The 13,317-nt window shown below is 40.9% G+C and overlaps 2 protein-coding genes across 8 annotated transcripts in view; both read left to right on the top strand.

Annotated features, from left to right (window-relative positions):
- LOC136694058 (kinesin-like protein KIF21A) overlaps positions 1–3,875 on the top strand; it is a 40,588-nt gene extending 36,713 nt beyond the window's left edge. For all 3 annotated transcript variants that reach the window (XM_066667410.1, XM_066667409.1, XM_066667408.1), the window contains 5 exons: positions 273–437; positions 1,454–1,571; positions 1,904–2,074; positions 2,532–2,731; positions 3,033–3,875. In XM_066667410.1, coding sequence (XP_066523507.1) covers positions 273–437; positions 1,454–1,571; positions 1,904–2,074; positions 2,532–2,731; positions 3,033–3,090 — 712 coding nt within the window. In that variant the 3' untranslated portion in view covers positions 3,091–3,875. The remainder of the gene's footprint in view (positions 1–272; positions 438–1,453; positions 1,572–1,903; positions 2,075–2,531; positions 2,732–3,032) is intronic.
- A 4,463-nt stretch (positions 3,876–8,338) lies between these two features.
- LOC136693928 (copine-8) overlaps positions 8,339–13,317 on the top strand; it is a 115,893-nt gene continuing 110,914 nt past the window's right edge. For 4 of the 5 annotated variants that reach the window (XR_010802132.1, XR_010802131.1, XM_066667174.1 and 1 more), the window contains exon 1: positions 8,339–8,525. Coding sequence is in view for 2 of the 5 variants with exons in the window: in XM_066667174.1 (XP_066523271.1) it covers positions 8,425–8,525 (101 nt within the window). In the remaining 3 variants the exon portion in view is untranslated. The remainder of the gene's footprint in view (positions 8,526–13,317) is intronic. The other variant, XM_066667175.1, reaches the window with a different exon arrangement.

Genomic DNA, 13,317 nt, shown 5'->3' with positions numbered 1-13,317 from the left:
CACGGTGGAGGTTTTTGAAAATGACATTGTCAATGGCATCATATATGCTGTGTGTATGTTATGTGATGTTCTGATGTCTCTCTTTAAGCAATACTGTGGTCCCCTACTGGACTGGCTTGATAATTAAACAGTTTTTATATTCATCTGGATGAGGGCCTATGTCTATTTATTTATGCTTGTTTTTGCCTTTTAACTCTCTCAAATACTGTGTTTCTTCTTCTAAACGATACTACTATTTTACTATTTATCACTTGTGGGTTGTCTTGTCTCAGGTCTTCTGGTCAGGTTTCTCAAGGTGATAGCTGCGCTGCTATGGGTAATCGAGCAGTTGCCATCCCTCCAGGAGAGAATCAGATCAGCCAGATAGCTCTGAATCCCTCTGGAACATTCCTGTATGCTGCAGCAGGCAACTCAGTCAGGATGTGGGATCTAAGAAGGTACGGAGAATAGTCTGCGTATAAAATGCACCACGTTTTATAGTGTCAGTCATAACCTGTAATCAAATGGAATCATAGAGTTAAACATAATCACTTGTGTAATAGTTTATATGTTTTATATTTCTGAGGTGCTAAAATTATTTTGTCTTTTATGATAGTTTCCAGGTTAAAAACATGAAGGATAGATTTATTATGCTAAATAACATTTTATTAATATTATGACATGATATTGGTTAAAATATAGATTTCTCCTGTTAAAATGAGCTAAGTGTGGGTTAAATTCGCTCTCCTTTATCCCAGTTTTTACATTAACCAGTGCCAGAGCACAACTTGAGTTGTAGGGCAAAGTGCAGGAGAAACCCTGCAATTATCAACAAACCCAGTGGTTGCATTGGCGTTAGCCTGTCTGTGAATAAATGTTCAATGTGTACCTTCATTCATACGTTTCCTTTGCCCTTTAACACTGTTCAAAAATGTCCTTCTTCCATTCATACAGTGTTAGGAGGCATGTGTAGTTAGAAGAAGTAACACAAGAATGTTCAGTGAATTTGCATTCTTCTTTTCAACCAAAAAAAACCAAATGTGTAACTTCTGTAATGATACAATGTATCAGCCTTTCTGATATATTTCTCCAAAATCTCAGAATCGCATATTGGCCCACTTCTGCAGCTCCCCTCTGGTTCAGCTCTGCTGGAGGCTCATATGATACGTCATCGTCTGAAATTATGCTGACATATCACATTCTGCAAGTCTGTCTTTCAGTGTTAACTTCCCATGATGTTGCGCACCTGTGAAAGGCGCATGAATATGAGAAGGGTGCAGTTACTCTATTTCCCGTATAATTTGCCTGTTATTTTAGAATGTTCTCCCACTCTCACACTCCTCAGTTTTGCTTCTCAGCTCCACTGATCTGTACCAGCTTTAGAGTGTTTTTGTTGGGATTTCTGCACCAAACTGTGTTAATTTACAAAATCTACAACATTGCATTATCTGCCTTTTCCTCTGTGTTTCTCCAGGTTTGTTTCCACAGGGAAACTGACAGGACATCTAGGGCCAGTTATGTGTCTGGCAGTGGATCATCTTGGGAACACTCAGGATGTGGTCATAACAGGTTCCAAAGACCATAACATGAAGGTACACAGAAACACAGAAACATTAATTGGGCTGTGAATGTTAGTCCTGCTTGGGCTTCCAGTGTGTAGGCTGCCTTTAATTACTACCCTTCAACCACTGCTCATTCACAACTGCATGGGCCATCGCAGCTAATTTGTAGTTAGCAGAACCTAAACAATGACTAAAATATTAATCAAACTCTCAAGGTTCGACAAATGTTATTATACACAGCAGTTCTTTAAATATGTACTTGTGTGCCCCTTCATTATCCATTCTGTGCAATTACTGGGGAGAGACTGTAGATATGGAATGGCCCTGAAACATTTTGTGTTTTTTTGTATGCTTTTTTTTAGATGTTTGACGTGATGGAGGGTGCTCAGGGGAGCATCACTTCTACACATAACTTTGAGCCAGGCCATCAGGACGGCATGGAGGCTCTGTGTTTACAGGGAGACTCACTGTACAGTGCTGCCAGAGACCACTGCATTAAGAAATGGGACCTCTCCAGCAAACAGCTTCAGCAGGTATGAGAAGGACAAAGCTAAGATTCATCATACAGAGCATTATTATTCGACCGTTTGAGTGGGTACCTGGTGGTCTTGTAAGCCAGCCTTTTGAGTATTTTTAGTTGTGGCTGGCTTAGACATCAGTGTGTATTCATGGATTTTCCATTATTCATTTAGTTTACAGAGCTTTCAATGGTGCTTCTAGCCATTCACACATACAACATTAAGTTTTCTGAATGGTAGGTTGACACTAAAGAGTAACACATTACCTCAAAATGGGTCACTCAGTAAACAGTCACTTTAGAACAGTTTTTCAGAGTAAGTGTTTGCAGCCTTGGTTTCACAAACATGAGAGTAGAACAAAGTAAAATATCACCGTGATTTGAAATGATGCTTAGTTAAGGGACTAATGCATTATTTAAAAAGTATTCCCTTATCTAATGTATTTTTCTCTATTTTGTTTTGTACAAAACAGCAGGTAGACAGAGCTCACTCTGATTGGCTGAGTGCTCTGGCTTTGGTGCCAGGGTCCAGAGTGTTACTGAGCACATGCAGAGGAGGGCTGTTGAAGCTGTGGCATTCAGACACACTCAGACTTATGGGTGAGCTGAGGGGACACGACAGTGCCATCAACAGCATCTCCACCAACAGCACTCATCTCTTCACTGCCTCAGAGTGAGTCGTATACAGAAAAAACATACCCCGATAAACACACACAAATACCAGCAAAATAAAATGCTTGACAGCCATGCTGCACAATTCTTTGACTAAACACATGTCCTTAAATACAGATCATAGATTACTGTCCTGGATTTTGCCAGTGGATTAAAAGAAATGTTCAGTTAACTACAGTGAATACTAGCGTCAGTGTTCTTTAGCCTGAACAGACACAGTCGCCAACTCAGTTTACCATTGATCAAGAAGCAGCACATAAAAAATGGTTTAAAGTTAAACCTTTGATCTTTTCTCTTTGCAGAGACCGTACAGTGAGGATCTGGCAGGTGAAAGGTTCTCTAGATGATGGACTCTACTGAAACAAGCACAGCAGCGGATAGTTACTGGATATGATGGGTGTTACTTTAGAGAATATTTAAATGCAGCTGTGCAAAAGAAGGAAAGAAGAGTGAAGCTGGCGTTGTTTGTCAGCTGTTTTCCCCCCCAAGTTTGCTCAGTGGAGTGTTTGAATTCCTGTCTCTTTCCGCATCGTACAGCATCTTTCCTGTGGTTCTTCAGAGACAGAGAATCAATGATCAATACACAGCTCACAGTGCCCTGCTCCTGAGCTCCAACTGCTACTTCTGACGGCAGGGACAGATGTTCAGGTCATGTTCTTACAGCCGAATGAGGCTTTAAACCAAAGCTTGATTTTCGGATTTAGAAACGCAGTGAAACCAACAACTGTTTCCCTCTGCATCTTTGAGTGGGACCAACATTCCCCTAAATGAAATGCACTGTTAATGTCAGTCTTCTCAAATGGTTGGTGACCAAAGTGCAAAGCTTTTTTGTCCCCATGTGAGAGCTACAAAAACACAACGACAGCTTTGCCTCAGTGAACTTTGTTTCTTCTGTTACCAGTATACTTCAGTACCAGTACTCGTCAGTACCAGTACTTGTCTTTCTGTGTGTCATACCTCCAGTATTTGTGATGTATGTTAGCATTACGGTCTGAAATCACTGATTTGTAAACCTAGACTTGAACACATACACATCAGGTCTCACTTCTTGGAAAGGTTTGTGTTGCTTTTGGTATAACTTAACACTGGTAAACTGGAACACTGTCTTATCCAATGTCTGTTCAAAGCTGCAAACCATTCCAGGTCAATATATTTCATGTTTGAATTTATAACATTGTTTCTGGGTCTTGTGTTGGTATATGTTACAAAGTTTATAGTTAGAATCATGCTTTTATATAACACAGAGGTACAGGAGCGTCTGTGCAGACAGAGACAGAGGCTGTGGCCGAAATGGCTATTTAATTTATATATTAGTGAACGCAATAGTGCCTCATTAAATAGTCCAATACTAATGAGGGAGTAGGGAGCCATTTTAGTTACATCCAGAGATCACGCTTCATGGGATTAGATATAAAATAATCCATTGATAAGGAAGGGAAAAATACAGGGAAACGGTGAACAAATTGAAAACTAATATTAAGTTGAGGACTGTTCGATATGAAAGTTCCTCTGCTCTTTTCCAGCTGAACAGACTGGTCTTCTAGCATATATCTAGAGAACTAAAACAAGCTGCTTTGTTGAGTACCCTGGTAGAGCGTCATTATTGAAGCAGCACTTCCTTATTCAGTGCATTTTCTAATTAATGTGTGTATCTGAAGCCTATGAAATTACACACAGAAGACCACCCAATAAGGTTTTTGCAGTTTGTCTAAATCTGAAAAGACGGCATAAAACGGCTCATTCTGATTTTGTGTTGCATCTTACCTAGACTTTTTATTTGTCCGATCTCTTCGTCCAAGTCCCCAATCACAGCGTTGGACTCTTGTTTATGTGAGAGCACAAAGACCGGGTGAAGCCTAGCAAAGCAAGCACAGCAAATGTTGAGAAGAGTACTGATTAAAATGAAGAAAACAAGTAAAGAGAAGTAAGAAAACAGAACAAAAATGACTAAAATCCAGTGCTTCTGCTCCTCCCTCTGAACCCTGTCGTTCTACGCAGCTGTTCAGACGGGGGAGATTTTACTCTGGCGTTTGATTTTTGTGATATTTTGACCAAAGATTTTCTCACTTGCTATGGTGTTTGCTTACTTGATCTTGAGAACTGAAAGTGCTAATATCTTGTGCAACTCTGGAGTTTTGGAAATATAATCCTGACGAATTCATAGAAAAAGGTGTGCAGTAAGGGAGTACAGATAAATTAACAATACCATAACTGTACTGCAGCAAATCATCAACAGGGGGCAGTGTAGAAACGTGAGTGACTGAAGGGTTTAATGCTTACATCGTGCTGCTTTGAGGGCATGGTAGTTTTGCTCGTTAGAGAGATGTGGGCTGCAAGTGCAGTTCCTGCAGCGTAAGGAGTGATTAAACCAAGACAAACAGGCTAGATAAAGCACCACAACCTTTGGACACCATGCTGTGATTATGAAAATGATCGTTTTGAAGTAAAACTGTTTTTATAGTGTTTAAAAACACTGAGGGCAGTAGGACAGTTTGTTACCTTTTCTATCATTTAAATAACCACATGTTGTTCATGGTATAGCCTGGATATGGCCACAACTTCTAGAACACAGAACAACTGCATGTGCAACACGTAAACAACAGCACTGAGTCTAGAGTGACTGCTCTGTGAGGGGGTTTGAGGAGCATTAATGCCTGGGATTCCCATCACATCACCTTCATAGTATTCTGACTAGGTTTCCCTTGAATGACAGTCTGCATCAACCCACTTTGGAATTCGCTTTGAGAACTGTATCTGGACATAAACACACTTCTCCAGGGTCCTGAGGTTCTGGGTTCAGTTCCCACTTTGGTCAATGTCCATGGTGTATTCCTTCCTTGCACTGCATTTTTCCAGGTAGGCTGTGGATCCACGACGACCCTGAATAGTGTGAAGCAGTTTTGAAGAATGAATATTTATTTCTGTGAAGTGTTTTGGTACAGATCACAAGCATAATGCAACCAAACCACACATCAGCTGTTTGGTACAGACGAGAGTCAGTTTATTTCAAGACGTGGACAATGGGGAAGTCAGTAGTGGCCACCGTGGTAGATTTAGCTGGACATTGGGATGATACTCCCACTCTTTCAAAGATCTCAGGACCTCATTTATGCAGTGTAGTTTCCCTGTCCCTCCCTAAGGACTGCGCCCCCTGTTGGCCTCACCAATGCCACATTCAAGCTGACCTAGGAGGTCTCTCATCCAAGAACTGGGCAGTAAGGACTATCCTCCAAGCATGTTCATTCGGTGGCACTTTTCACGCCGGTGGTGGGTGGAAATGAAAATTCCTAAACTGGGGAATCAAAAAAAAAAAACAGTAGATTTTAAAGAAACTAAATATGAGCCCTGTTTTTAGAGCGTGAGGGTGAACAACCCCATTCCTGGATGGCCGATATTCAGCACGGTTTGATTTGGATTTCTGTGCTAAAACACCCTCTAAAACTGGTGACTTTTAACAGACACCTTTAATCAGTTGTGTTTAGAGTCTTTAGACTCTGGAAAAATCAGAAATGCAAAGCAGCAGCGGCTGGTGCAGTTCCATCACAAAAGTCAGTGTTTACGTGTTCCGAGCACTTGACTTTCTCCTTGTTTTACAGGCTTATCCTCTGAAGTTAACATGGCCTTGCATCCCTTTGTGTTTTAGATGTTAGTACGCCAAGCAGTAGACAGTAATAAGATTCGGTTTCATAGAATATTTAATCAATACACAGACTAACCCCTTAAAATAACTTGACCTTGTTTTTGATAGCTCTTGTGGTTGGATGTGATTAGACGGGGGTTGAGATTCGGAGCGAATGTTGAAGAGGTTCCCCACCTATCTCAGCTCTCTCTCTGCCAGGGTCTCTCAGGTGCCATGTGGATTGCTTAATCAGCCATATCTTTTAAATCAATCAGGATGTCTCACCAGGAAGAACAAAAGGATTTGATTTGTTAGACTCTCATTCACAGAGAAATTACTGATACTTCACTCATACGTAACATTTAAATGTGACTATGTGCTATTTCTCATTCATTTCCATAAATGCTTCATCCAGATCACGTTTTGAGTGAGTCTGAAGCTTACGTGGACTCACTGGGGGGAACACACTGGACAGGGTGCCAGTCCATCACAGGGCCATGAGGAGAACACCCCAAACTCATATCATGTTTCTGAGGAGATTATACAAGCTTTACATATCTGAACATTGGTGTGCCCAAGTGGTACACCATAAACTAGGTGAAGTCATTCATTATAAAGGACGTCTAGCAGGGAGTTACTATGAGCATCCCTCTGTAGCTTTCTGTAAAGAGGCTGAGAGAGATGGCAGCTGGAATTCAGCCAGAATTTTGCCAGTCCTTGGGCATTGCCTACTCGATGTTAGAAAAAAAAACGCTAGGTCACTGAGGTCCTGCATGTACTACAGCAAGTTCAACACAGTTTTTCACCAAGATGTTGTGAGCACTGGAGGGCAAATTATTATTGTTTTTTTTTTCTTAAAGGAGAAATCAGCCATTTTCTCAAATGTTTCTTCTTTTTCATGTTATATAAGTCTTAACATTGACCTCTAGTAGTTGAGATGTATCAGAGATTCTGTACTAACCCTAGTTCTACCATGGCCACACCCTTGCGGGGACCTATTCTACTGAGCATAAACTGGTTTTTAAGAGGGTGCAGAGCAGCTTGTTTCTTCATCTCACATGAGTTTATAGGAATAAGTCAGGTTTCTGGGGGCTGTTTGATATCTTTTGAATGCCCTCAAAGTCCTGGTGTCTTTCACACCATTCAGTCCTACCTTGGCTCCATGGATAAATGTAGTTCATCTCTGTAGCAACAACCACCAAGTGAGAAATACAGATTGGAGGAGGGAAGCTGAGAAATTCTTACTGTGAAATCAATCCAAACGTCTCCATGAACAGTCATGCTGAGATATAATAAATTATGACATCTCTCCACCTTCTAGATTAAAAATCAGAGACAGAAGATCCTCTGTTGCTGCACGGTTTGTGTTGGTTGTCCTCTAGTCTTTCATCACTGGTTACAGGACACATCCCACAGGACGCTGTTACCTGGTTATTTTTGGTTGGTGAACTATTCTCAGTCCAGACACTGAGGGGTTTAAAAAGTCCAGCAGCACTGCTGCGTCTAATCCCTGTATCACTGAGAATGATCCACCACCCAAATCATACCTGCTCTGTGTTGGTCCTGTGGGGTCCTGACCATTGAAGGGTGACAGGAAACTAACAAAGTTGGCTAACATTGCTAACAGAAAGACCTGCATGGGAAGTGGAACGAGGAGGTTATTTTAATATGTTGCCTGATACCTCATATAATAATTATTGTAATGTTTTTATATGTGTTGTATTTTATGAGTGGCAGTGGTCACATGTGAGAGATTTATTACATACACACCCTTATACATTCCTTCACACACACCCACACACACCCAGCCACAGGCGCACACACTCTCACATCGTCACTAGTTCTCTCACTCAATCCACACACACATATACAGGGGCGCGCGCGCGCGATCCGCCCGTGTGTTATGAAGTGACATCACTCCTCATATCTTCTCCGCCCCACACACACACGCTCGCGCACGCACACACACACACATACACACACATGCTCTGTGGTGCGCGCGGGAGCTCCTCGCGCTGCGTTTCCTGGAGGGGGTCGGGTGCGTAAGGGCGGGCGTATTTGTGTGCTCCGCTGCGATGAACAGCGGTAGCTTCCTGAACATGGCGGCGATCGGAGATTTCGACCCGCTGAGCGCCTCCATCCCGGCCACAAAAGTGGAGATCACCGTGTCCTGCAGGTAAGTGACAAGCCCGTCTTTAGTACAAACTAACGTTAGGACTGAGCAGAGTCAGGCAAAGCCCAGGAGATTTAACTCTGAAAGTTACAACACCTGGAGAAACAGCTGCAGTGCCGTACTCTTTCACCAACCAGTTCTTAGAGTCAAAACCGGTGAATAACAGGGAGAGGTTGGAACGGTATGAGCGTGCTGTCGTTGTCTAATGACTGTGATATTAAGGCTTTATTGTTGCTGCTACTAAGTTTTGAACTTGTGTCAGTTCCAGTATTTGAGCGTAAGTTACGTGGTTAACTGAGGAAGCCTATTGTCCCGTAAAGTTGGTTGTATATTTGCCTGCACCGTTCGAGAGTTACCGAAGACAGAAATACGAAATTCCCGAGCAGTTGTCGGAGCTGTGAGGCAGTTGAGGGGCTGTTATGTTTTAAACCCTCCGCTTGGGCAAAACCCGCCGTCGCCATAGATACCGCTCTTCGCGTGCGTTTAAACACGGATAACGGACAAAATCGATAACGTCATTACTGTGATATTTAATGGTTTGTTCTCACATATTCACTAAGTCTGAAGTCTCGTCTGGCCGTTGAGTTTAAATTATCAGTCTAACTGAAAAAAAACCCTGCTTTGTGAAGTTTAAAACATTTGAGCAGTCAAGATGTCCGTTGTAAATTAAATTAAATTAGTTTACGAAAGTCCATCCCTCCCTCCTGTTGGACATTGCTGTATTTGTATTTAAGTGGTCTGGCTAACTGAGAGAATCTGATTTGTGAAATGCTCGTGTGGCGAAAACACACACAATAAAAACCTGTCAGTGAGTTTTTTTTCGTAATTATGCCTTTACTTCTAAAGTTTAGAAAGTGCAGTCAATACCTGCGTTTTGCGTGTTTGGGGTTTATTTCCTCTAAAAGGGTCTGGTAATTTCAGCTCATATTCATATTCCCCACTTGTGGGAAACCCCCCATGTTTGGGTGACGCATATTAATGATCCATTTGGCGTTCAGTGCCAACATTGCTGTTTTATGATGGCGGTATTATTGCTATATTGTTGTTTAATTACTAAGTTTATAACTTATATTAAGCCCTCTATTTTGCTTCTGATAGTAGCAGCTGTTGTGTCTACTCAGTTTGTTCCCTGAAAATTAGTAGCCAGTTTGGTGCTTTAGGTGAACACAAGCTGTGTTTAAAAATTTGTAGAGTTTTCTTAGTAAAACTACTTTTAAATGATTTTTTTTACATAACTTAGAAAACCTGCCATTTGTCCTGGGGTGCGCTAACATTTACACATGTCTGTATGCTCTATAACAGTCCTAAAAATAAGTGTCTAGGATTACAGGCCTGTCCATTTTAGACACTGAATCGTGTTTCGTTTTTGAGATAGGGCCTGACTGGCCAGTCAAGTGTTTCCTATATCAACTGTTAATGATCAACTTTCCATTACAGATAAATAATGATAATTCATGAACTCATGAACACAATGTGCAATTTATTTCTTCAGCTGTGGTAAAGGGCTTGTTTATCTAGTGTGAAGTGTCAGGGTGTTGTGATATTACTGCTCCTTCAGTGGATATTTCCTCAGCTCTCGTGGTTTTGAGTCACATTAACTGCCACTCCCCCTCTTCCACTCTTGCACTCTTCCACTTTTCCACGTTCTACTGTTCTGCATTTCTATTCTTCCACTTTCATTGTACCACTCTTCTACTCTTTAAATTTCACATTCATTGTTCCACTCTTTCATGATTCAACTGTTCTATTCTTCACCTATTTCACTGTTCCACTTTTCTACTGTTCAACTATTTCACGTCTTATCTTCTCTTCCACTGTTGTATTCTCAAGGTCCCACTGTTCTGCTCCAGTGTTCTACTATTCTACTCTTTCACTCAGTGTCCCATTAGTTTACTATACCGCTGTTTAATGTTCACACTTCCACTCTTATACTCTTCCACTCTCATGTTTCCAATATTTCACACTTTCTCTGTGTTATTTTTTCATATTTCCATGTGACAACCCTTCCTTTCTTTCACTCTTTCTTTGATTCACTCTTTCCCTGTTTTGCTGTCTCACTATTTCACTCGTTCATTGTTTACAGTGTAAATTTGTTTTTTGCCTCCCTCCCTCTCTCTCTCTCTCTCTCTCTCTCTCACACACACACTCACACACACACACATTGTGGAACATGATGTTTTTAATGAAAACCAGTTCATGTCTCATTCTGTGAAGAATGTAGTGAGTTTTTACTTGATAGACTTTGCTCATCTCTTTTTTTTTAATAGATTTTAATAAAATATTAATGTTGATGCATTAATCATTTGAAGGTGGTATTAGTTGTAACTCGGTGCTAATATTTCGATTTTGTCGTAAAAAACATTTTATTATAATTGCACATTGCAGATTTATATTGTTCTTATTATTAGGCTGGACATTTATCTACTAATCCAGCAGTTTGCAAGATAACCACGTTGTTTCAGCTCCAGATTGTTTAGTCTAAGGTTTCAACATAGCAACTGATTGTATACTGTTTTTTTTAGATTGAATAGGTTGAATAGGTTGCCTAAGTGTGTGCACCCTTCTTATGTGACAGTGATACAAATACTCCAGTGACAAAAAACCACATGAGTTCCCAAATCAACAGCCACCTTGAAACACCTTAGCATCCACCAGATACATCTTAGCTTTCACCTGAACATATTGTGGCAACAATCTGAAATGTCATTGTAATGGCATGAAGTATTGTTTGGGATAGTGACCACTTGGGATGGCAAAGCACCAACTTTGCAACAGTTTGGCAACCACCTGGACTACTTTAGCAACACCCAGAACACTATAGCAAGCTCCAGAACACTTAACAACCACCTGAAATACCATAGGAACCATCCTAGCAATCTCCCGATATTATAAAGCAACCACCTAAAAACATGTTAGCAACACCATAACACCCACATTGCAACTCCTTAGTAACCCCTAAAGCACCTTAGAAACCATATGAGATATAGTAGCAACACAGCCTGGAAACCACTTATAGGGGACATCTAACTGTGGGGACTGTGGGGAAATGCAATTCTCTATGGGTGGTTTAAGTTCAGGATCTCATTGTCTTTTAAGGTGGAACAGTATGTTTGAGAAGGAAAATGACTTTTGTCTTAACGTAGCTGGATATTAATTTGTCTGTTTGTCTGTATTAATCACTGTTTGAATTACCACAGAAGCTAGTTTTGTAGCATGTTTTGTAATGCAGTTAGCTTTCTCCTGAGTTTGGAGACATTTCCACTTAAGTTATCAGAAATAGAGAAAAAAGTCAATATTGCCCACCTATGGAGCAGGCATAGAGCAATATCTTTATCTCACTTTTAAATGTTTGGAGTTCTCTTCGTGTCTAGAGAGACACCTAGAGAGAAAGCTTAGCGTAGCGGACCGAGAGAGTTTGTTTTTTTTACTAATTTACAGACACTGGTCTGTAGCAAATGGTGAGGAAACATATTCTGATTTTTATAAAAAGTGTTTTCTTTTATCACAGTTATGACTTTAAGTCACCTTTAAGTGGCTTAAGCATTTTGAGCTTTTTTCCAGGAAATGCACTTTTACTGTTTATGTGAGATGTTTTTCTTTCAGTTGTTTTTTTCTCAACTCTGACAGTCACTGTGAAGGTGATAGAGCAGGACAGTTTATTATGTTTATGAATTCAACAGAACACTAACATAACAAAAACCTACTGTAGAGGGCACAGAGTGCTCTGTGTGTGTGTGTGTGTGTGTGTGTGTGTTTGTGTTTGTGTTTGTGTGTGTGTGTGTGTGTGTGTTTTAGGGCTGAGGAATTCAGAAGGTAAATTGCTCTGTTTCGCATCCCTCTGGGGAAGCTTGCAATGAACTCAGAGATTTCACATGACTGCACACACACACACACACACACACACACACACAGAGGAGGGACAGTGGTGGTGCCATGGTTACCATCAGGTGCCTTTACTGTAAGCGAGGGGGCACGTCGTCACCATGGTTATCATTATCTGGATCTGGAAAGGATGAAAAAAAAGAATCATCAAGGGAAAAATACAGAGAATATAGAGGGAGGGTGTGAGAAAGTGAGCAGGGAAGAAATAGAAATAAGTGCAAAAAGAAATAAACAGTGAAAAGAGAGCCCAAGTGCAGAGTAAGTGTATGAAAGAAAGAGAAAGTGAGGAAAAGAATGAGAAAAGTCAGTGACAAAGAGCAGCTTGAAAGAGAAGGGGTTAAGAGAAAGAAAGAGGAAAGTGATAAAAAGAGATCAGTATAAAATGTCAGAGAGGGAGAGAGAGAGGGAGGGAGAGAGAGATGGAAATAGAAATATAGCCTCTGTCATGTCTTGTTTTCATGTCCTCATGGTGTCGTATTTCTTTGCTGTATCTGTAGATGTATGAGTCCAGTCCGTGCGCAAGGGACGGTGTAAAAAAGACTGGTCATTTGTGCTCAGTTTTAGTTGAAGGTGGAGCTGATGAATGTTTAGAAATGTGAGCCGGAATGTTTTTTGTTATTCCAATGTGTTTGGGTGTGAAGCACAGAATAACCAAATATTAAATATTTCACATCTGTCTTTGGCAAAAAGCGAACAGCCTGTAACAGCACTTGTCTTTTTATGATATTGAAAATGAGCAAGGTTTAAATGTTATTAGTTTAACTAATCCACAGTTTGTCCTACAGACAGGGTGAATCCATCCATCCATCCATTATCTTTAACCGCTTATCCAGTTCAGGGTCGCGGTGGGTCCAGAGCCTACCTGGAATCACTGGGCGCAAGGCGGGAATACACCCTGGAGGGGGCGTCAGTC

Source organism: Hoplias malabaricus, chromosome 4 (assembly GCF_029633855.1).
Source record: "Hoplias malabaricus isolate fHopMal1 chromosome 4, fHopMal1.hap1, whole genome shotgun sequence".
Taxonomy (NCBI): Eukaryota; Metazoa; Chordata; class Actinopteri; order Characiformes; family Erythrinidae; genus Hoplias; species Hoplias malabaricus.
Note: the sequence above shows the minus strand (reverse complement) of the source record. Positions and strands in the feature narration are given on the sequence as shown.